The sequence below is a fragment of the Oreochromis aureus genome, linkage group 10 (genome assembly GCF_013358895.1).
Source record: "Oreochromis aureus strain Israel breed Guangdong linkage group 10, ZZ_aureus, whole genome shotgun sequence".
Lineage (NCBI taxonomy): Eukaryota > Metazoa > Chordata > Actinopteri > Cichliformes > Cichlidae > Oreochromis > Oreochromis aureus.
In genome coordinates, this window is record NC_052951.1 from 25,907,387 (window position 1) to 25,932,693 (window position 25,307).

General features: G+C 40.2%; 1 protein-coding gene across 1 annotated transcript; it reads right to left on the minus strand.

Annotated features, from left to right (window-relative positions):
- Window positions 1-939: 939 nt before the first annotated feature.
- On the minus strand, window positions 940-24,504 carry mybbp1a (MYB binding protein (P160) 1a). The gene is made up of 27 exons (XM_031738235.2): window positions 24,274-24,504; window positions 23,469-23,564; window positions 22,119-22,202; window positions 21,962-22,036; window positions 21,569-21,676; window positions 21,283-21,473; window positions 20,924-21,091; window positions 20,310-20,427; window positions 19,539-19,828; window positions 19,311-19,421; window positions 19,102-19,227; window positions 18,774-18,980; window positions 18,578-18,686; window positions 18,386-18,479; window positions 17,625-17,782; window positions 16,687-16,812; window positions 16,311-16,490; window positions 15,382-15,555; window positions 15,110-15,267; window positions 13,258-13,392; window positions 13,074-13,143; window positions 9,544-9,675; window positions 9,393-9,461; window positions 7,917-8,030; window positions 4,753-4,854; window positions 4,547-4,671; window positions 940-1,765 (listed from the first exon to the last, which is right to left on the minus strand). The coding sequence occupies exons 1-27, from the start codon at window positions 24,448-24,450 to the stop codon at window positions 1,423-1,425; spliced, it is 3,840 nt and encodes a 1,279-aa protein (XP_031594095.2). The 5' UTR covers window positions 24,451-24,504; the 3' UTR covers window positions 940-1,422.
- Window positions 24,505-25,307: the final 803 nt, after the last annotated feature.

Genomic DNA, 25,307 nt, shown 5'->3' on the forward strand with positions numbered 1-25,307 from the left:
CAACATTCTGATATATTCATGGATGATATGACACTCACTGATCCTCCTCTTTCTGTTGCTCACAGAGCTTCAGGATGCCAAAGACCTTTGTGCATTGTGAGGAATGTTCATGTCTTGACATGAGTGGCATCGATGAAGAAAGGCAAGAATTTCTCAAGCTTGCAAACATACTTCTACTATAACATTAACATTAGGAGGCCCCTCGGGAGCTGCAAGTGTGACTTCACATGCATTTAGACTCGTCACAGAACCAGGAAAGTGTAGAGGTCAGAGTGGAATTTATTCTCGTCTAAAAACAAAAAAAAAAATATCAATGAGAGACGAGGTCTTATATTGCCATGAATACAAAAACAGCATACTGTCTTATTGAATCACACTGCTGTATTAATCCCTCAGCTACAAACAGTCCCCAACAAATGCACCATTTAGTCCTGCTGGAGTAATGTTTTCCAAAACTCCAGTGCGCAGCTGTTTTAGGAAAATTATTGAACCTAATAAGCCTGGAGTACAAACATAATGAGGAAATCTCAGTGCACCAAGAAAGAAACGAACATATTTTGATGCCAGAAGAAAATCAGAACATTACCATAATGCTGATTCTTTATCTCTACATTACATTACTCTGTGAAAGGGCTAAGTTGTAGTGATAAGCCTCAAGATTTATTAGTATTCTGCCGTTTAGTTTTTGTTCTCCAAGTCTTTTTTCTTTTGTTTCAGCGTGAAAATCTGCTGCACACTACCTGCTCTGCACCAAACAAAAATGCAGCAAAAGAGCCCAAAGTGTGGAACAGCAAACTGAAAAGAGAGCTAAAAGAGACAAGCTGGCCACAAAAATGTGTCCAAAGTAATGACAGTGGGGGTCCATAAGAGTAGGATGAGTTAACCATTTGCCAACAACCTCATCATATTAATGAAAAAAAGGCAATGAGATGTCAAAAGTGCATTCTCAACATACTTTTATAAAAATTTTACAGGTTTAAGATTATTTCATAAGCCCATGACTTTCCAGTATACAGTTGGTTTGTAGATCAGCCAGTAATCAGGAGCTCCACAAACATTACACCAACACCCCAAGCCTGAACTTTCAATCCAATGCACGATGGATCCATGCTTTCATGTTTTTCACACAAGTCCTTACTGTTTCTTTTTAACATTTTACATACCTGCATAACAAAACTAATATAACTGTTCTGAAGTGGAGGCCGAGTTGATTAACTTCCAGGAGGAAAATCGCATTTCTTTTTCTCATAACAGCAGTCATATACTGGGAAAAATATAGTCTTTCTTAATTCACTTCCCACACATTAAAAGCCTCGTAATGTGACATAGAAAGATGTGAGAACCAGAGAAAGATGAAAACAAAGCATCTTTAAAGGAAATTACAAAAACGTTTCTGTGTCCATTTAAATAGGAGTCTCTACATTACATCTGCCCTCCTCCCTCTTTCTTCTGTTTGGGCTTCTTCTTCTTCTTGGCTGCTTTGCTCTCAGACTCCATTTTACTCTTTTTGGCTGGGTTGGGCTGTGATGCTGTCGCACCACCATTGGGTCGTTTCTGTTTATTTTTCTTGTCTTGCTTCTTTTTGCCTTGTCCTTTCTCTGTCCCCGGTTTGTCTGTGGAGGCCGTGTTGCCCGCTGCCGGCTCCAAAACAGGCTTATTGCGCTTCTTACGTTTTTTGGTTTCTGGCAGAAAACCTTTCTTCTTTGCGGGGCCCGACTCTTGTTCTGTCTCCTTCTCAGGCTTTGTTTTTTCAGCTTTAGGTTTCCTGCAACACACACAAGGTCAACATGACAGATTTTATTTTTAAAAAGCAACTGCTGTGGTCAAGAAATAATTTGTTTATGTGAAAGAAAAGGGGAGGAGGATACTGCTACTTATATGGCTGTTTTCTACTCTAACTGTGCTCTTCTTCTATGCCTTTAGGCACTTTGTAACAATTATACACACTAATGGTGGGAGGTACAGTGGTGGTGTGTTCAGCACCGTCACCTCACAGCAAAAAAAGGACCTGGCTGGAGGTTGTGGATTTTGTTCTCCCTGTGCCTGCCTCGTCCTCCTTCGGGTATTCAGGCTTCACCGGCAACCCCAAAGGCAGGCAGGTTAGGTTAGCTGATGATTCTAAATGTTTGCACAGTACGTGAGGTAGATAAAGTGCTGTATGAATCTATGGTTAAATGTGACTTGTTGTGTAAACTGTTGTCAGCAGGACTAGAAAAGCGCTACATAAACACACATTACATATTCTAATAAATTTATGGAGTGCAACATTCGGCATCTTTCTTCAAGACACCTTGAGGTGTGGGCTGGAGTACCCAGGGATCGAACCACTGATCCTCCGATTTGCAGTCAAACTGCTCTACCTCCTGAGCATCGTAATCAAAGAACCGAAAACTGAATCATCAATCAATTTGAAACTCTATTAAAACACCGATTAACTACCCCAAACCTGAAACTTCGGAACAGTTTGTCCTTTAAGTGTCCTTTACTCGGTATGTGAGGATTATGGAACTGAGGCAGGAACTTCTAATGGACAAAATTCAGAACAATCTAATCCAAAGAACGAGAAGGCACTTAACATTCGTCCTTGATAAAATGCTGCTACTTCTAACACTTCAAAATCCTTCCAAGTTATGACTTCCCATTTATTTTTACATTTTATTCTAGCAGAAATTACTGCAAGTCATTTATACCTGCGACACACAAAAGAAAGGCTCAACTTATTTGTCCTAGATTGGATCTTTGGATATGAAATACCATCACAGGCTGGCTGGTTTACATCCAGAATAACCCGAGTAGATATAGAACAGATGGAGGTTTATTTAATCAATACTGCATATTCCCTCTCCTTTGAGCAAAAAAAAAAAAAAAAAAAAAGTGGATACTTGGAAGAGCTCAAGGTGTAGAAAAGGAAATAGTGTCTTATCGCTCAGACAGGAAATAGTGTTTCTATTACTCAGTCAAAGGGTTTCATAATGGCAGAGAGAAATGTGTATGCTCATCATCTGAAAGTGGAAAAGTGATTTCTCTCTCCCCGTCTCTGTGTAAAAGTGTTTTGTTCTTTCCTTTTTTCCAATAATGCTGGTCATTCTCATTTTTTATGCTATTAAATAAAACGTTTGTATCTTCAAATGCCTTTAAAGACATTTGAAAATAGAGCTTTAAATCACATCAAATGATACTGGGGTATATTAATAAATGAATATGAGTTTTTACTTTACCATCTTTTCCAATCTGGACATTTGGACTGAATATCAATCTTATACAGACTCAAAAATTTAGATTGTGCATAGCTGACAACATGATCCATTTATTTCAGTGTAATTTGCTGTGTTTACTATTCAGCAGCAGTGCACTGGCTGATAGAAGGAGCTAACATAGCTTGGAGGAAGCATACCACACTGCTTTCCTTATCGGCTTCTCTCTCCTTATCCTGCGACTTGTTTCATGTCTGCTCCACTCCACACAATAAGGAAGAGAACTACTGCAACCATGATTAAGAGCAGAATGCAGGAGATACTCAAAAGTCAAGATAGATTTGGTGAATAATAATGCATACATGCATGCACGCATTATTTTTACATTTTCATGCATTTATCTCCCACCAGAGATAGTAGGTGGGGGGTCACATCAGGAAGAGCATCCGGTGTAAATTCAGCGCCAAATCAAACATGCAGAGCTCCCCACTGTGACGACCATTTGTGAATAATAGAGTAGCTGGAAGCAGCTTTACCTTTTGTTTTAAAGTCAGGAAAGCAACTGGTATTTGAGCCTTTATTTGATACCGGATCAGTACTCGGTCATCGGTAGATAAGCTGAGCTATCAATATGAGGATCCAAATTGAAAAAGTTGGATCCCCGAAACTTTAAAGTAATCAGCATATGAAAGGAAACGATGGTTTGCAGACAGGTTTTGTGAGGTTACAGTCAGCTAGACTTTCAAACACCAAAATGTTATCAGTTCATCTTAGAACAAGGGAAGATTTTTGCTATTTATCAACAAAGACGAACCAAAAATCATAACTCCTGCCATCAGTGCAGAAGCAAAAGCATCCCAAGGATATCCATCATTAAAAAAAAACCTCTGCCACTGAATGAATCTGTGCCTGTGCTGTTTAATACGTGTCAGTATTACAGGTTGAGAAAGTCTGCAAACATTAAATAACTCCAGAAATACGACTTAGTGGGAAAGATCGGTGCACTGAGTCCTTCTTGGGGGGGGGGGGGCAGCTATTAGGTAAGAGCCTGAGGATTATAATATGCACCCAAGCATGGTGTGATTTATGCTTGTGAGCTCCTGGCACCCATGCATAGCATTTAACAGAAGAAAAGAGGATCGAGAACATACCCTTACATTGCGCTTCAGTAATACGGGTTAAAATAAGCGACCCCTGGCACCAAACTGGTGTGTGTGGGCGAGGAAATCTGATTACTCACTTGCTACACGGACACAAGGACTTTGCACAAACCTGATTTCTTTCTCTAATCTGATTCCTGCACAAGAATCACCTCTATAGCTCTTCATTTCAGAGATGCCGAAATAACTCACGTTACTCCAAAGTGTTTCATCACAGCCCAGTAGGTGTCTTCCAGCTTGCCGGTCTTCTTGAAAGCAATCGCGCTGGTCAGGGACTGCAGGACCTGCTGGAGGGGCTCCAAATCCACAGACAGCTTCTACACATAGCATGCAACAGAGTCAGAAAGTGGAACCACGTTACTTGCTTCTTCTCATCTCAACACTCCATGCAAACCTACCTGCTGGCGAACGTGCTTGACTATAAACTGGCAGAGCTCCAGAGTTTTCAACGCCTTCTCCTTCACCACCTTGCTCTCAGCATTACCAACTTGTCGAAGACTCTAGAAAGATGATGATAATGGGATTAGACTCTTGTCCATGTTGGTCTTAACGCCCAATCCTGCTGTTTTCATTTGCTTCTGATTTGACAGTTTGGCCCATTATGTAACTGATGCTTATGGCCACTGATTTAAACCTCTCGGTAGGTGAAGATTAACCTAATCAGACATCAGTCAGCATTATCTTAACCATGTCTCCTGTGTTTATTTAACACATGAGCTAATCACATATATACATTATACTCTGGGACCTTTTTCCTTTCAGATAATGATGAATGAAGGCAAAAAAAAAGTCTATGCTCACAGAGCGGTGTACCTGAGAGGACCATTTTATATTAGATCCACTCTCTTGGATCCAATAGTGGGAAAAAAAAAAAAAAAAAAACCAGTCTGAAAGTGAGTATTTGGCTCACTTGCACATGGCTTCAGTATTTGAACTCCGGCCATGATTAATAGGAGCATCTACCATTATATAGGGCAGAAATAGAGGGGAAAACATAATAGCTCCACTTTAAGTTCTCTCTTTAGTTTCTCAACTCTAAACTGTCTTTTTATTCTATTTCTGCCACAACAAAACACAGTACAGACTATAGAAACCAACCACATCTCAAACCTCCCCCCACCTCACCCTTGGAGTACCAGATAAGGGATATAAACATAGTCAGATGTCATCGAGTAATATATAAAAATAAGTGGTCATTTTGTTGCAAACCTCAGGTACAATAATGACATTGTGGTTGCGTGTTAATAATAGCAGCTGCAATACGTCCAACAAAGGATATAAATGGTAGGATATAATTTCCCAGCAGATCGTCTAATGGTGAATCTGATCTTTTCTAAATGAATATGACACATAATGTCTCTAATGACCAAATGTTAGAGACAAAGAGTCCTTTTCACCTAGAAAGAAAACAGAAGAAATCACATTCATATCACGCTCACACTAAGAGAGATATCGAATGGGATCTATGCAGCTTTGTACATAGCCAACATATGTAACAGTGCAGCTCTGGCCCGTCTGCATTCGTCACATGTAGGATCCAGGTCTATCTGGATTTCTGATAACCTGACCAATAAAGACCATGTGCAACCTTAAACTCAATTACTGCGTGTCAAAGGCATGCTGAAGACGTACATATCCTCTTTATGACTTTTTTTTTTTTTTGCCAAATTGAATCTGGGATGTTTTCCCCAGTTTCCTATTTAATTTTAAGATACACTAAACTAGTGGGCTGTGCATTGAATAAACTATACATTCTGCTCAAGATTTTCTTCGAGTCTATCTGGCTTTTAAAAATCTGATCTATAATTGACATCTGAGGACATAAAGGGAATCAATCTGAATTAGATGAAACAACTCGAAAACATTTTGACCTGACTTCATCTGGACAGCTGCTTTCTGTGGCACTGAACACTTCTGCTACACCCAGTCTGGCTACATGTCACTCCCTATCCCTTCATACAGATGGAGGTGGAGCTGGAAGGTGTGTGGGGACCTTCTCATGCTATCAGTAGTGACAAGAAAATTAGTGGATGGATGGAGGGATGGAGGGATGGATGGATGGATGGGCCTCTTTTATTTTATTTTATTTTATCACTTTTATTTGCAGCAAAGCAGCTGAAATGGACTCAAAATGGTTTCTGCTTCCTAACTGGATAGACTGATATCTCTGAAGTTTAATCAACTTTGTGTTATACTCTGTCAATTGAGTGTTTCCTTAATTTATTTTAAGCAGTATGCGTCGTGGTACTGTGTTAGTTCAATTTTGTATTCCCTGTGTCTGTTAAGCCTGCGTATCTGTGTTTGATGTCCAGTCTTTACTCACTTCCTGTTTTATTTTGATGGTCTCTCATCTTGTGTGTGCTGTGTTTTTGTTTTGCTTGCCCTGTCCAGTCTTCTGTGAGTGCTTTCAGCCCTGATGTTTGCCCAATCATCTTGTGTGTATTTATAGTCTTTATCGTGTTTTGGATTTTTGAGATTTGTTACTTTTCACCAAAATCCACTTAAACATTCCAGAATATCCAGGTCATCATTATTCTTTTAACTGAGAACAAAAGCTAAAGACTGTATGCTGTGCCTAGATTAACACTATTTCTCTCCTGCTGTCAGAAAACAGTTTTAAACATGTGAAGGACCAAACCCTGAGCTGAAACTGGATTATTTTATGGTAGTTCAGACATCAGCTAAGCAAATACTTTAAAACACATTATAATGTAAATGTAAACAGCTTAAAGGACATTTTAATGTTTGCTCCTGTGCTTTACTATCTATTAAAATAAAAGCCTCCTAGAACAGATTGCAGAGGGTTTTAATTTAATAGACACTTATATTTGAGTACAACTGCATCATGTTTCATTATATATTACAATAAATGTTTAAACATTACTTATAAATATTAAAACAGAGGAACAGCTGAGTTGGATAAATGAAAGCCTACACCTGCGTTTTTGAAATATTGTTATTATATGATAAATAATTCTCGATAGAAGAGAAAAGCTTGGATTTATGTGCAATTTCTTGGAAAACACTTTTTTTTTCACGACTAAGTTTCTAAAGTAGTACAGCTGGTCGTGTCGTTTCGTCTGGGAGGAAAAAGACAGGAGGTGGGGTTATTTGCAGAAGACCTGCAGAAGCATGCAATTAGGCATGCCTTCACCCTCCGCTCTCTGGAGGACACACAGAGGACAGCGAGAGGAGCAGCGGCTCTAATCATCATTTATCACAGGACGATGCAATCTCATAAACCTTCTGGAATAATATAATAAAAATGCGAACAAGCCTGAAGCATGCTGGTGTATGAATGCCTCTACTTACAGTGAGGACATGATGTGCAGCTATGGCCTCATGCTGCTATACTCAAGGAAAAATGACTTTCAATCAGTTCCACAAGCAGAGGTTTACAGAATGTAAATGAAGGAAAAGGCCTGCCATCGGGTTCAGTGTCTTGCCTGGGGAGGCTTCGTCATGTGGAGGGGCAGAAGATCAAATCGCTATCTGTGCGATTAGTGGATAACTCGCTCTACCACCTGAGCCCCGGCTATAATGCCGAGGTGTGTTGACTCACCGCTGCCAGCTGACCTGTGACCTTCTCGCAGAGCTCGGTCCACTGAGGGCCGCTCAGCTGCTGCTGAACCTCCCTGCTCTGCATCGCCCGCAACACCAACACACACGCTTGACCCTGAACACACACGCAACCAAACACAAACACAAAATGAAGCAAGTAAGACAAAGAATTTAAAGTTAAATTGAGCACTTTAACCAAAAATTAGCATTTATAATTTTTTATAATGTCCCCATGGAATAAAAGACAGCTCAGACACAATGCTGCCAGAAAAATTTCACCTCATCTCATCTTGAGATAAGAATAAACACGCTGAAATGTCGACACGTTTATTTTAAACGTGTCAGACGCCACTGAAACACATTTCTGAAAAATTTAACGGTAAAACAGGAGTGGACAAATGTGTGTAAATGGGAAAAAATTGCAAGCAAATTAATAACATTAAGTCTGAGGTTGTTGTTGTTTTTTTGTTTTTTGTTTTTTTAAATCTCTTAGGATGCAAACAGTAAGGTGATGAACAAAAACAGATTGCTGTTGTGTTTCTCTTTCAGTTACTTCAGTTGCTATTGTTGTTCTAAAAAAATGTGTTAATGAAAAAAAAACATTTTGACATGACAAATAAATAAAATGCATAAATTTGGACAATGGCTCAGTTGCTTGATATATATATATTATATATTCCTATATAAAAGTAAGGTTATGCTTATGTCATTTTCTAGTTAAATCACTGTTTTACAGCTACTGTGTCACTATACTTCTGTTCTCCTTAAAGGAAACTCTTTAAAGGATAACTCTGGTTATACTCTAGGAGCAAAACCAGCAATACATTTATTATAAAGCAAGTAAACCCTATATGTTATAGAGTCTGTCGGTGTATTAACATGATTTGTGATGTCACATGCTTCTTAATGTGCATGGACATGCTGTCCTGCTGCTGTAAATACTTAGTGGAGCGATAAATGTAAATTAATGCTTGCCAAAAAAGTGCAGTTTGCTCCCAGCTGTTTCAGGCTTTATTTATTATAAATATATGTGAGCTATTTTTTTTAGTTTTATATCTCATTAAAGGAGGAAAGGCAGGGAGCTACTAAAAACAGTTGACTTTATTGCTTTTATGGAATCTGTTGACAATATAATAAATACAGAATATCCCCACTGCTATGTTTTAATATTGAAACACCATATGGCACAATAAGTCAAGGATCCAAACTCATGAACAGGTCTACTTTATTCAGAGCGACACACCAGCCGAGGACTGGGCATCACAGCTTTATTTGAAACTTTATTCTAGCAGACAGCACCATATGAGCCATATGTGCTCTAATTGTTTAACTTACTCATGTGGGACTTTTCCCAAAGTGAAGATGATCTTAAGTTCTCAATCAATTAGTAAATGACATCATCTTTCAGTTTTATTCCCATGGCATGATAGTAAAAAAACAAAAACAAAACAAAACTGGGGGGATCAAAACTTTTTACCTGCTGATGTTCTCTGACTCCAGATGTGATGTTCTGCACTGCTGTGTCCAACAGTTTCACGCATAATACCTGCAAATAACACACCAGTGTTAGTTACTGGTGCAGAAGCAAGCACCTGCACTCGGACTGTGTGGTGTGTGTTTTTACTCACGGGGAATCTGACGAATAAGTCGATGAACATCTGAGCAGTGAGTGGGCTCTTCCTCCGGCTCATGAAGGAGCGCAGAGCATCTCTGAAGATAGTGGAGACCCGATCCACGTCGACATTACCCATGAACTTCATCTGCACACATCAAATAGCAAACGGCAGACATCGGTGTTCAGATCTTAATTTAAAGCAAAAAGAACAAGCCTAAATAATAAAATTAGTCATGGCTGGATTCCAGTTAGCTACTTGTGTTTTCACTGGGAAAGCATGCGATTATTCTAGTAGACGATGGCCGCTACTCTTGCTACTTGGTACTACAAACACTTTACGAGTACAGGGTTGGAGCTCCTTTTGCTTTCAGCACTGCTTTTGTTCTTCGTGGCGTAGATTAAACAAGGTGCTGGAAAGATTAGATTTTAGTCCACTTTGATATGAGAGCATCACACAGTTGCTCAATATTTGTCAGCCGAGTACAGCGAACTCACTGAGTTCAAGAAACAAGTTTGAAATTAATGCTGCATCAGAAATCGAAACTCATCAGACCAGGCAACTTTTTTTCTAATCTTCGATTGCCTAATTTAGGTAAGGCAGTGCGAATTGTAGCCTCAGTTAGCAGCTGAAGAGAGAAGCTCCTGGTGTGGTCTTCTGCTGCAGTATCAGAGATGCTCTTCTGCATACCTAGGCTGTAACGAGTGGTTATTTGAGTTACAGCTGCCTTACTATCAGCTTGAAGTACTCTGGCCATTTTCCCCTGATCTATCGACATCAATAAGGCAATCAATAAGATGGGTGTGTGGGAAAATCCCAGCAGATCAGCAGTTTGTGGAATACTCATACCCACAATGATGTCACATTCAAAGTCACTTAAATCGCCTTTCTTCCCCCACTCTGATCCTAGTTGTCCAGGTGCATCTAATGAAAAGCAGTCAACTGTTACATGTAGCCACTTACCGCCAGACACCTCTCTCCATGACGGGAATTTTTATGCAAGCAAGACTTAAAATAAGAGATGACAGCACGACTAACTGAAGCAGCTTTGCAGTACTTTCATCTTGATTATGAGCAGCTGTGCGTAGGCTGCCTACTTGAATATGAGTAACTACATTGTGCACAGGTGTGTGGAGGGAAATCTGCAAGAAAAGAAATCTGCCAGTGCTACCGCGGCTAACATTAGCCACACTCAGCAAAATAATATTTGTTTAATAAAGAATGTGATTAATGGCTTCAATTAAGACTATTTTCTGAGTGCTTTAGAAAAGGTAATTAGTTAGTAGTTAGTTAGTTAGTTAGTAGGTAATTAATTTCTTTTCTTAATTAGTTGCCAAGAACAACTATAATTTTCACTTTGGGTATAAATGTGAGAAAAAAAAGTTGTGAGGTGAAAAATGTGGGGTATAAAATGGTGTCAGAAAAAAACAAAAACAAAAAACAGAACAGAGATCCCTCCTGAGTTCTTCGCCCTTCTTCCTTTGCTCTCTTGTCTGAACGCTGAGGATGTTAGAATTAGGAACAGCAGTATTTCAGTGCACCCAACTCATAATACAAGCAAACAGAAACACATTACTTTGCATGTTTTAACAGATATTTGCACATCATTTAGATGGAAACCTGACTACTGTCGTGTCTGCTTGAATATTTGAAGAGAGAAGAGCCATCATTTAAAATAAAAAGGCAAAAAAACCCCAAACAGATTAACGGTAACACTATTTGTGGAAAAAGAACATCCACTCAGTGGTGTGGAGGCGTGAAGAGACAGATATGTCAAAACTGGGACAAACAAATCCCAAACTGTCTGCTGGAACAGAAGCTTATTTAAGGAATCTTTGTCAATACACTTTTAATAACAAGCCTTATGAAAACATCTGACAGCAGCAGCAGCATCACGCAACGCTGGCGACGTGCATGGAACATCTGGTGAATGCCCCCCACCACCACGCCACCACCAACACCACCAATCAGTCTGTCATTAAACTGAGAATTCACAGGAACTCATTTCATTATTAACAGATCGTTTTCTTAATTAAAATTAATATAGACAACTTGCTTGGTTTTAACTTATTATTGTCCAGCAGTCACTGATTTCATGATGTCATCGCTACAGTTAGCACAGACAGCGCGGGCATTCAGATTGGCTTTCTGTAGAGCTCATGTTCGTGCTTTTCTCCTGCTGGGTATTAGCTCTCTTGGGATAATGAAGGCTTGACTGCACAACCAAAACAGGAAGAGGAAAAGTGCTTTCGTCTTCTCTGTAGCTATCAGTAGATTCCCCAAGGTAGCTGAAATAATGGATGGTAGAATAAAAGGAGTAACTGTGGAAGCGGCAAGAGGAAAGAGTGCCCCACTGGCCGAGAAAGCAAAGAAGTAAAAAACGGAGAGTCGAGGAAACTGAAAGTAACTCAAAACTGGACCACAGATGGGCAAACAACTAGAAGAAGAAAACTTTTTCTACATGAATGCTAACTTTAGTACATGCTAAATAGTAATGTATTCGATTTGCCATCATAAACAACTTGGCAGGTTAGCTCATAGGAGCATTTGGGGATCTACATGCATATATTTTATAAATGGAGAGAACAAGTTTTTATGATTTATTATGTGAAAAATTAGCTCAAAAACTGCATTTCCTTTGCAGGCTGTTTGGCGTGACCACTAAGTATGGAATGGCAACCTGGCTTATTTACAGTAAAATCAAAATTGAACTGGTAAAAACTGCCATGAAAATCACAGGAAACAAATGCTTCCAGACAACACAGGAAAAAATTGTCATTCATCAGGCTCATAAAATTGTTAATGATCCCTCCTGTATCCTTTTTCACGGCACGAGTTATTACCCTCAGGGAAACAGTACAAAGCAAGCGGCTATAAAACAAACCGCTATAAGCTCTCGTTCCTCCCAGCATCTACTGCACTTTTAAATAGGACTTAGCCCAATTTAAAAGCTCTGGAGCCACATCCTCGTGTACTTGAATGTTTGCTGGAGTCGTATTATGGGATTTATTGTGGGAATGCTGCTATGTTTAGCACTGCTTGTCCAAAACAAATTTCCCACATGGGAAAATAAAGTTTATTCTTATCTTCTTATCTTAAAAGTTATGGAAAACAGAAAATACTTATGAGTAATGACAAATGTTTGTTCAAGGACGAGAGAATAATCTGGTCAAAAAGGGGGCCGAGTTATCCAGGACACTCCTCTAACCCAGTAAAGTCCAGAAACAGACCTGGAATCTGGTGCACAGCTGAGCACAACATGAGAGAAGACATAAGACCAGTACCTGCCTATTGTGTAAATGCTTAATTACCATCTGTCTACTGACCAACTGTGTGACCTACAAGCAAAAAAAAAAGAAAGAAAAAAAAAAGCCTGGCCTGTCCTTTATGTGACTTGCTTTGGTTAAACTGGAAGGAAAAAACAAAACAAACAACAACAAAAAAAGCGCATCCTGATCTAGACAGGCAACCCCCTGCGAGCAGGTAAACAGGATGGTTGAAATTAGTGTGCGTGTGTGTGTCTGTCTACTTGTGTGTGAACATACGTCGGTCTGCTCCTCTGTGGTCTCAGCAGGAGGGGCTCCTCGCAGCACTTTCACCACATACAGAGAAGCACTGCAGGGAGAAAACAACACACTTAAGGCAAAATAACTCTTCTCACACATTTAGAAATACGGTGGTGTCACATCATCTTCTCTTCAGCTCCGCCAACAAACATTAGTGCTGTACCTGAAGTAGTAAAGGGAGACTGAGGAATCAGACAGCTTCTGGGATTTGGTGACCAGCTTCTCCAGCAGGTCATGGAGCTCCCCCTGTCTGTCACCGGCAGTCCTGCAGTAAACCTTAGACCTGCACAGGTGGTTCCTATAAAAACAGAGATGTCAAACAGTCAGGAGGACCTCAGGGGAAGCTGTCATTACTCATCCATCCATCCATTCATCCACTTTCTTAACAGCTTATCCGACTTACAGTTGTGGTTAAAAGTTCACGCCCACTCGTCATGGGCATGAACGTTATGGGAATTTTTTCCTTTGAACTGTTTTTATTTTTTTTCAAAGTGGAATGATTGTGCAGCCTAGATCTTTAATGACTTCGAAAACAAGAATTGGGAATTTGAATTTAATTTGAATAATTTGGTCAAAAGTAGACATACACCCAAAAATATGTGGTTCAATGTCCCTTTGATGAGAGGTGCGCATCAACCAGATGCTTTTATAGCCATCAACAAGAGTTCATTTAACTTTGTTGGTTTCCTGGCACAGACCTGGCTTTGTGGCTGAGTTGACAAAACCGGTGAAAGACATTCGAGAAACTTAATGTTAGCCTGCTTTATTTATTCCAAAACCAGTTTTAATGTGCGTTTGGGTAAATTGCCTTGTTGGAACACACAACTGTGTTCAAGTTTCAACCCAGCTGTTCATTTGAGGTGAAACTGAATTTTAAGCTAGTCGTCCTTCTTCATTAATCCACTATTCCAGTATCACTGGCAGCAAAACAGCCAAGGAGCATGACTCTACCTACACCATGCTTGGTACAGTGTTAGATTTTTAAAGCCTCACCTTTATTCCTCCAAAGATATCTCTTGTCATTGTGGCCAAACAGCTCAATCTTTATCTCATCTGACCATAAAACATTTCCTGGGCTGTTCCTGAACATCCTAACCAATTTCCTCTCATCTGAGGATGGCAGTTTGGATCTAATGAAGCTAATGATCTTGAAATCTACAGGTGTTTAAAAAAAAAGGCTCCAAGAGACCTTCCCAACTTCTGTAAATCTATATATCTCCTTAGATCACAAAGTTCCTTGAACTTTCCCATTGTTCTGAGTATTGGTCAATCCAATGAGTGCTGTAACTGCAGGTTTGCAGGAGGGCTCGAGCAGCCATGTCAGTTCAGCACAGGGTTCAAAAACAAACACATAGAGGGCTGAAACCCTGACTGACCTGAACTTAGTACTTAGATTTAAAGACATGAGCTTGGGCCATGTTAAAATGTATCACCTTGTCTTTTCAGCCTGTATCTAAAACCTTCAACCTACTACTTAGCAGGGTAGGGTATGAAGTGGATGCATGCAGACCCCATTAATTCTGTGTGTGGTGCTGTGATTGGTAGATATCTGAAACCCCAGAGCAATAAAGTAAATTTTAATAATTTGAGAAAATCTGTTTTTGTCTAATTCAGCAGATTAAATAGAAATTTACCACACTGATATTCATAAAGTCTGTTATTGTATATATATATATATATACACAAACCAGCAGCAATAGCCACTGTTGAAAGACCATTAAAACGTCAAGAACATAAGCTATTATCATCTGAAATTCCTGCCATCTCTGGAGTTATAAATTGTCTCTCAGTTTCTTCCAAATAAACTCAAACCACCAGCTTTGAATTTGAAATTTTCAAAATCGCAATAAAAAAAAAAAAGAATACAAGCAAAAGTGTTTTGTAGTTGATCTCCGGTGGATAAAAGCGCTGATGTGAACATTTCAAATTAAACATGACACAATTTTAAATCTTTGGTGTTGCGATTTAATTATGACACTAACAGTCAGCTCAGTCCACAGCTCACATGTGTTTACCTGAATATGTCTGCTGTCCGTCGGAGGAAGTCCTGCTCCTGCTGGTCACTGCCGGAGCTCATTCCTCGCTCGATGATGGCCAGCAGAGGCTCAACCAAACCGAGGACGAGAGGGCTGCCAGCCTGCCGCGCCACAAACACTTCAATCAGGTCCAATACCTACAAGAGCAAAACAACAGGATGAGAAAGGTCTGTATTTTACTTCTCGCCACTCTCTTAGTGTCATGCTGTGCTGGGTTAAAGATGTGTTTGACAGGACTGAGCTTAAGCTACCTTGATCTTAAACTCTCTGACCAGCGTCTTTTCCTTCTGTAGTTTTGTCTTCTCATCCTTCTTGGCCTGGATCTTTTTCTTCTGCTCTGAGAACAGCGCTGACAGACTCTTATCCAGCTCCATCATGGCTTCATCATCCAGATCTTCATCACTGCTGGGATCCTCCTCTGTGGCCTGAATATGAAGTACAACTGTGTTACTTTGACAATGAAGCACTGACTTATAGCTCTAGCCTGAGGTCTCTTAGGTGAAACGTCTTCTGTTAGGCTCCACCTAAACTTAAATTATTCTAGCTGAGTTTCAAACACATTTACTAAAATAAATAAATGGAACTGGGAGGGAGGTGGGTTGCAAATAGGGTTGCAGTTATGCTGCAACTAAAGTCGGGCTAAAAGAGCTTAAACAGCACACAAAATACTTGTTCAGTTTTTATTGCATCTTTCTAAAAATTAACTGTTAAAGAAGTTACTGGTGGCGTTCTGTTGTAATTTTAGCTTCTTGCTTTAGGCTACAGGATGATGATCGCATTACAAAATACAGCCCAAAATGTGGTGCTGAGGAATGCAATCTCGTCATCCTAATCTCTAATGAAGAGAGAGGTGGACTAATGACAATATGTATGTATGATGAATATTAATTTGCAGGATTTTGCTTTTTTGTTGATTTCATGTCAGCACTGTGGACGATGCTGACTTAACGGCTGTGAAATTTTAATTTTGGTCACGTTTTCTATTTATGTACATAAAATTTGCTCCCAGGATGACAAAGATTAATGCACTTAATGACCACGGTGTCTTTACACAGAACACTTTGGTGAATCCTAATGAACACTGCTGCTCTGATGAGCTTCTGCTCGGCCTTAGTGGGCTCTTTGTATTAAAAGTTCATTTAAAATCAGAGCGGACATGCTGAAAAGCCTGAACACCCACCAGAGCATTCTTCTGCTGGAGGACCTTCATGAGCTCCATGCGGAAATTTTGGTCCACTGGTTCCTCATCCATCTTCTCATCTTCCCCTTCCTCCTCCTCCATTGCTTCATCTTCAGAGTCGTCATCATCGTCGTCGTCGTCGTCGTCGTCGTCATCATCATCATCATCAGATTTGTCATCCTGAAAAAAACAAAACAAAAAAACAACTGCACATTTTAGAATAACTAAAATAAACAAGTTTTCTGTCTAAAAGAATAAACTGTAACCGTAAAGATAGAAACAATCGGCATGTGAAAGATAATTTATGTTTGAGTAGAATTCAGTGCATATGACAGAAAAAGGTTGACAACAGAAAATATGTTTGACAATAACTGACCTCCATCTCCTCATCATCTTCCTCATCATCCTCCTCCTCGTTTGCTTTCTTCTTTTGCGTTGTGTTTGAGTCATCTTCGACAACCACAGCGGCGTCCTCTTCGTCATCCTTCTCTGGGTCTAAAACCTACACACAGCACAAAACGTTGTTGTTACAAATAACACTGACTTTGTGCAGAAATCACTGATGCATTCCTTTTTTGGCTGTTCGGCAAAATTAAGCCTGAAACTCATTTTTTTTTAGGCTGATTTTACAAAAAATAAAAATAAAAAATTGTCGTAAGGCTAACCAACACATTACTCTTCACACAGACTGTTTACCTGCAACCAAAGCCTACACAGGTCAATAGCACAGGTGCAAAACAATCATAAACAAAAAAAGAGTCCAATATCAGATATCTGTTGTGTTTATAGCCAAAGGCATAAAATAAATTTGCTCCATGGGTTCACTTTTTCAGGTCTGTGTAATCAAAGCCCAAAATTCATTCACTTTTTAAATAGACATTTCCCCTAAAATTTGAATGACATAGCTCAACTAGTTCTCTATGTAGCTATTACATAAATAAATAGCTACATAAATACATAAATAGCTACTGGCAGTTTTTCTATTAAGACGTGTATCACCACCCTGGAATTTTTTTCAGGGAAATTGGAGATGGTCAGATTGGAAGCATTTGCTCAGTTAACATGGAATGAACCAAAAGTGCCACAAGGAAACCCTGAAAAATGCAGAAACCCTGCAGCACTCTTGGTGTATCTTTGTCACATGACAAAAAAGTGGCCATATTTAGGTCATGTGATGAAAGGAGAACAGAAAAAAAAAAAAAAAACTTAAGTAATAAAAGGCCACAGGACAGAGCTGAAGTAATTGAGCCAAGCTCTGATTACCTGACTTATGTTACTGTGAATCCCGATAATGACCCCGTATGTGTTACTTACATCTAAGATGGCGGTGAGGGCGGCTGCAGTAACGTGGGGGCAGATGGAGGAGAAGACCGTCTTGCACACCTGTCTGATATGTCTGCTCTGCTGGGAGAGCAGCGACAACAAGATGTCCACCATCACCTCCACCCACTCGGGCTCCTCCTGTTCTGTGGCTGCATTTGGAAACATCCAACACATTCATACACTTTAAAGCAGCACTCGCTTATTCATTCCCTGGCTTCCTAACAGACAGCACAAGAAGCTAAGAACACAAAATTATTTTTATTTTAATTGGAATCTGCTGACTATTAAGAAATTCTGTAGAAAGTGAGCAAAATTATGCTAAATAATCTGCTTTTGGTCTCCACCAACTCCTTGGACATTTCTATAGTGACTATGAATGAATTTAGTTGGTTAATTTGATCAAAAATGGGAGCAACTACTGATACTTAAAAACGGAAGTTCAGTCTTAACCCTTGTTTAAAAAAAAACAAAGGTACAGCTTAAAGATATGAAGCTAAAATATGTTTGGATTTCTAGGTTGTTCTGCTCACTTTCATTTTCTGAGAGGCATATTTCAAAAGTTTGGCCATAGCGAGGTTGTCTGTGTCCTGCTGCTTCGAGTGTAGGAAGCAGTGGGAAGGTAAGCACAGACATGAAAACAATATTGAGCTTCTCATAACTCCTGGCATTGCCAAAAATGCTGAAGCATTTCTTTATATATATGAAAAGAGATGTGATAAAAAGCAGCAGCATCACGATGCACAAGGCCTGACCTTCTTTTTTCTTTTTCTTTTTAGCCTTCTTCTCCTGAGCCTTCTCCATACAGCTCTGCAGGTCTTTCATGATGTCCAGTAGCTCCTCAGGGGCCTTTGGGAAGAAAAATATTACTACGCTGCTCTTATTCAACTAATTTAGGCTTCATGGGTACAAATAACCAACTGTAAACAGGCTGATGGATGCTGTACCTTGAAGAGGTGCATGCCGACCAACAGGAAGAGCTGCTGGAACGCGCTGCTCTCTGCTGTTTGGCTTTTCTTTGCCTTCTTCTTCAGGTTTGCCACAGACTCCAGCATGCTGGAAGAAAACAAATCAAACATGGCACAGGTGAAGAAGCAAAACTCCTTTAAATGTAAAGATTACATCATATTCCAGCTTCCCTACCTGTCCCAGGCTTGTCTCTGCTCAGGGCTGAAGGGCTGGCTGCTCTGGACGTGTTTTGGCTGGTTAAGCAGGGCTTGCGCGTACTGAACCAGGTGGTAGATCCACATGGTGCCGTCAGCCGTCACACCCAGAACCCGCTTTTGGCTGACAGCTGCACCTTCGGTTGAGTCCTCAGTGAGCGGCATGTGGTGCATGGACAGGAGAAGTCTGGGTAGCGGAAAGACAGAAGACAGCTGAACAATTTTTCTTGAAGAAAAAGATCAGAGAAATAAAGTACAGCCATCAGGGGCTGATATTTAAAAGCTGAGGAGAAAATGTCATCTCTCACCCGAAGAAAGAATTAACAAGCACGCCTCTGGTTTTATCATCGAGTGGGACAGAAAGCTTCGTCTTTGTCTCCGAGATGTCGGCCGAGGCCTTCTTGGCGCTGAAGAAAGCGTGGAAAAATACAAACCTGGGGGGAAAAAAAACAAACACACTAGTGAATAACCTCCTCCTCATCAAACAAAGAACTTCTCAGCACTCAACAAGTCTTACCTGGCCACATCCATGATGAGATCCTCTTGCTTCTTCACCTGGTGGTTGTCAATAATGGAGGCGAGCCGGGAAACAATCCACTTCCTCAGGCGGAATACAGATTCCTCCTTCCTGAGGAAAGATAATCAACAAGTTGCATTCATCCACTTTCCGTCCCTGTGCCTCTTTTGCCCTGTTCAGCACACATCCTCTGCACGATCTACCAAAAACAACAGCAGATGCACTCACTGATCTTGTCCTCCCTTGCTGTCCTTCTTCTTGTGAGTACTGATGTCCAGCAGCTTGTCCAGCTGAGGCTGCAGGAATATGTCCTTAAGCCATTCCACATAGCCCTGCAGAGCTGCAGGCTGAAGGTGCTGCACCACCTTCCACACCGACGGCACCACGGGGTAGCCTCTGTTGGTGAGGGAGGAGAAACCCACCATCACTTCCAGCTGTTTGTCTGAGTCCTGACAACCCTCCAAGAAATCCGACACAAAGACGTCCATCTCAGGGGCCAGCTTGAAGCGGTCCGGTTTCTAAGAGTGAGAAAAGATGGAAGCGGACCTACATTAGCTTTAATATGTGTGAGCACAGCTTTAACATGGTGACTTGGCACTGATTCTACAGAAAAAAAAAAACCCTCATCAACAAGCTGGAAATGCTACAGTGCTTTACAAACCACTGATATTGCTGCTTGGTGTCAACTCAAGTAAAATGATCACATGACCTCTGTGTTTGGGGAAAGACTGTAGGTCATTTGCTGGGAAATTTTCACTTTATGAATTATAGGCATGGCACATTTGTATTTGATTAAGAGCAGAGATAACATCTGCAATTATTATAAATTACTACAAGTAATACAAGTACAGTAACACTAGTCTCATTTTAGTAGGTCTTGTTGCAGAAAGCACTGCAAGCAATCTCCTCCAGTGTGCAGATTTTATTAGCTCGTCCCATTAGATGACTTTGAAGAGTGGAAGCTGTTCTTTATAGTCAAGTCTAGACGGTGGCACTGACCTGAGCAGACACTACGTGTTCCCCATAGTTCATCATCACCTCCCCAGACAAGACGTCCTTCAGCTGGGCTGTGGACAGCAGAGGGAGGGCGCTGCCCAGAAGACGGAAGCTCATGTAACTGGACACAGATGGGAAAACAGCAGAAGGGCTGAGCGCTATGACATAATAAACAGGACAAATTAAAGAAAAAAGAAGAGTAAATCCTGCAGAAACAGCTGTGCTCTCTCCACCTCTGTCAAGTGTTACTAAAACAAAGCAGCAAAGTGAGCACTAAACACAGCGACGATATAGTGTCAGATTTGCTGTTGCAGATTAAATCCTACACCCTGCTGCTCCAAGTTTGACTTTAAAATCAACACAAACTGCTGAGTTATTAATTTTCACGCTAAATTCCTGACATGAAGATGTCTGCACTTACGTCTGATACAGGATAACGAAGTCAGCGGTATTTAAAAAGTGCTGTTTTATCTAGTGCAGCACTCAGTTGTCTACCACAGTCAGTTCACATCTGATAAAACCATTTCCAGTGAGCATAATAATATTTAATTACTTCATATTTAAAAGACTAACTGTTCAACAGGCTGCAGGTTCTCTCTAAAGCTGACAGGACTCACTGAGTTGGCCCCGGCTGCTCCTTTAACATGCCGTCGGTGATGGCTTTATTCCAGAAGAGCTCAAAGCTGTCTTCCTTCAGAGAGAGCTTCAGGAGGTCCAGGACCACTGCTGGGAGGATGCGCTCCTTCTTCACAGCGTGGGCTGCCGTCTTCAACACTTCTGTTATTCTGCCAGACATCAGATTTAGACAGTTCAGTCAGAAGCTGCTGATTAGCAGACCCAGAAGGGGAAAGTGGTGGATAATTATAGGATGCACATAGAGCGAAACTTACAGTAGTGTAGCCAGCACAGAGCAGTCTAAGTTTAAATGAACATTCAGATTAGCAGCAGAAGGTGTGTTTTTGTGAAAGCTTCTTACTTGGGTATGTTGTCAGCATTGATGATGGTGGAGGAGCCCAGCAACTTCTTCAGTTTCTTGGGTTTGAGGGTTTGTGGGAAGCGCTGCAGAGCTACCAGCAGCAGCTGCAGCTGCTCCGGAGTCCTGAAAGCAGATTCCAGGTCAGTCTGCAGGGCTCCCATGAGGACCTCCTCAAACACCTCCTCAGGGACCTGATGGACAGGATGACATAGACTAGAGTCAGAAAACCCCTGAAAATTGTTGAAAAAGACCATTTTTATAGCAGTAACTAGTCTGCAGCTGTCACCTCAGAGAGGATGTCTGTCATGGTCTTGGTGGGTAGGTCCTTCAGGTGTTGTTTGTGCTGACTGAGGGTCTGCAGGAGCTGCACACATCCCAACACCACCTGTGGCTCCTGCACAGAAACAAGACAGAGAGCTCAGAGACCACAACGTATTTGATAGAGCATCAGCTGTCCTGGATCTCCTCTGTTCCCTGGATCTTAAATTTCTTGTGAAATTTACAACCGTACAAAAACCTGAAAGTGATGCAACCATGATCTTTTTTTTCCCCCTGCTTTCCCTATGATTACTATCCCTTAAATATTTGCAAGCGTCTTCAATATATTGTCTCAGGCACATTCTCCTCTTTAATGCAGCAAAACTCTTTCCAGGTATGCTAAAAATGTGAGAAAACTTACCTTAGAGAGGCGATTGGACTGATGAATGGCGAGAACACCAAACAAGTTTCCAAACATAGCATTTCTGGCAAATTTCTGAAAGACGAAAGATGAAACAAGTTCAAAGATTGCATTCATCGATTTTGGTGCTAAAAGATACCAAACACCCAAAACTCACCTTTTTAGCTCCTTGCAAGTTGTGCTTTTCTTTGATTCTGTTGAGTATACTCTGCAGGGAGACATCTTCAAAGGCACTCAAGACCTAAAAATAAAGGAAACTTTACTGCTTAGCTCAGTTATTATAGAGCACCTTCCTAACACTAGCAGCAAAACAGCATTTTGTACACACTCTGAAACCCATGTGACCAATATATTCAGTTCAATACTCATCTTAAAATAAGGTAAAACTAGCACTTTAAATTGCATGACGCTGTACAGAAGGGAGACTGTCCATACTAGGCAGAAAGCACAGGATGATTCATTCAGGATTTTGAAGCACAGGTAGAGAGAAGGTATATCCATGTTTGACAGGGGAAAAACAAAATCCAGTGTACGTAATGACACCCTGGAAACTTCTGGCTACCACCCTCATTTAAGATAAATATAACGCTGGGCTTTACAGCTGACCGGTTAGCTTTTAACATGATCACATGTCCTCCTTAGACTTTTGAATTTTGCTCTTTAATGAAGAGTAACGGCAACACATCTTGACCACTTTATTAGGTATATGTGTACATGCTGATGTCATAACCTATTGCTATAGAAAGCTTATAGTGACACTTTTGTACGTACAAAAATGTGCCAAAAAAAGGTGTGTATAAGTCTTTTACACACAAATCATCGCTTCTCTCTCTTTGTCTCTATCTTCTTTGTCTTCTTCATCTGCTTCTGTGACTTTGTCATTTGCCTCTTTCTCCTCATCTTCATCTTTGACAACTAAAGGTCGTCACGGCAGATCATCTGAACATCCCCCTATCCCCCAGCATCTTCCTCTGTCGTGCCAACGCTCTGCAATGTCTTCCTTATCTACACTCATGAACCTGCTCTCTGGTCTTCCTCTTTTCCTCCTGGCTGGCAGCTCTGTATTAAACATCTGCTATCCTTCCTCTCTACATCTCTAAACCATCTCAGCCTCACCTCTCTAACTTTTTCTCCAAAATGCTCAACCTGAGCCATCCCTCTGATGTACTCATTTCTACCCTTCCCCATCCTGCTCTCTCCCAGTGAAAATTTTAGCATCTTTGGCTCTGCCACCTCCATCTCAGCTTCCTATCGTTTTGTCAGTCGAAGTCTCCAAACTATACATCATAGCAGGTCTCACAACCATCTCTTAGCACATAAAAGCCACATCCAGGAATTTTATCAGTTATGAAGATAAATAAAGAGGATTTTTGTTATTAAAAGTAGTGTTGAACTGCTGCACTGTGTTTATTAACCCCAACCCCCAACAAAGATGTGGCTGAAGCTGTGGATGTGTGCGCAGAGGCAGGTCCGCAGACAAAGATAGATAGGGATAGACTCCACTCACCTGCCCCAGAGCGAGGCTGAACCCAGGTCTCGCAGTCTCCCGTGTGTGAGCCAGTCCATCCACCAGCCTTTTAAAGGTGTATTCCAACTCATCCTCCTGCAACACATGAAGAAAGACGGTTTAAAACTTTTAAACTACAGACACTTTAACACTGTGTGGAATCATATATATGCTGGAATATACTTATACATGAAATACTACATACTACACTCAGACATTTTTATAATTGCACTTTTTAATAAATATTTTTTTATTTAAGTGTTGGGTTTAGTTTAATGAGCAACAACAATCAGATGAAACTCTGATTCCAAGGATTTCATTACGGGTAACGGAGTTCCACTGTAAACATGCAATTAAACCTTGATCCTTGACAGTAAAATACTTTACTGTGCTTTACAGTATTTCTACTTGCAGTACGGTAAGAAAAAGTTTACTATATTATTAAGCATTTGATGTTTTGATTCTTATACTGTATACAAGGTATTTTAACAAGTTTTGATCAAGTACTTATACACAGGTAGTTACGGTAATAGTGCCTTATGTTAATAATATAGGCCTGACTCTGTTATATGAGTATTTAAATTCTTGATACTTGAAATACTTCAGTGTGTCAATGATATGCTGTATGATATCCAGTCATATAATCAGTTACATATGAAAACATCTTCCACCTCTCCATACGACACTATGTGTACAACTGCTACTTCTAAAAATATTAGTGGAAAACTTCTGAGGAGTACATGTGCAGCGGGACCACGCTCCGTTCAGGGAGTCTCTCAGTGTCATCGATCGCACTCTGCCTCACCTTGTTGTTGGTTTTTAGGTACTGTATCAGGTTTTCCACCGCCTTCAGTCGGACCTCTTGATCCGGTTTGGCCAGGTCCCAGAAGAAGTCGAGGAAGACCCGGTTCTGCTGCAGGTTACCGGCGGGCCGGAGCGGTTCCGCCGCCTTCACTGAGAGCTCCACCATCTCTACAGACATCTGTTCGAAATGCCACCACCACCTCTACTCATGCTGCTGCAGGGGGAACACGTGCCTCACTCACGGAAACTACATCCGGGTCAACTCACCAGCCATGTTTTTTTTTAAGAAGAAAAAAACTTTATTGAGCGATTCACATAATATAATATAATATAATATAATATAATATAATATAATATAATATAATATAATATAATATAATATTGTTAAAAGAGTTGTTAAAATGAGCATATATAGCCACATATTCGAATAATAATAATACTAAATAATAAAAATATATCAATGCATTTATTTATTGAATTACATTTAATTAATATCATACAACATGTTTTTGTTACCATGAGCCTTGTTTTAGGATTTCTTTCATCCAAATGGTTAAAATAAATGGTGACACTTTTTTCATTTGATTTGCCTTTATTTGTCCATCCATTACATTTTCACTAGAATTTGAACATTTTATTTTAATTTAACATTGCACTTTGTGTGTCTTTGTTTTACTCTTTTTAAAATTTGCACTTTATATTTTCAATCTTTCATATTTATATTTTCAGTGTCAGTAACAAAACAATTTCCCTCTGGGATCAATAAAGTATTCTGAATCTGTTCTCCACCCTATAAATGACTTAGAATTCTTTATATAAACTACTCAAGCCACACATTACACTGGATCACCCAGTTTTTCTGATTAATGTAACAAGCCCATGTCTTGGTCTGAAAGACTGGAAAATAACTGATTAATGTTGTTTAAGGGAATATTATTTATTAATTTTTTTGGGTGATGTTTTACAAAATATTCATTCTGACACTCTTAAAAAAATACCAAAAAGGGCACAGAGATTCAGGATGTCTGTCATGGG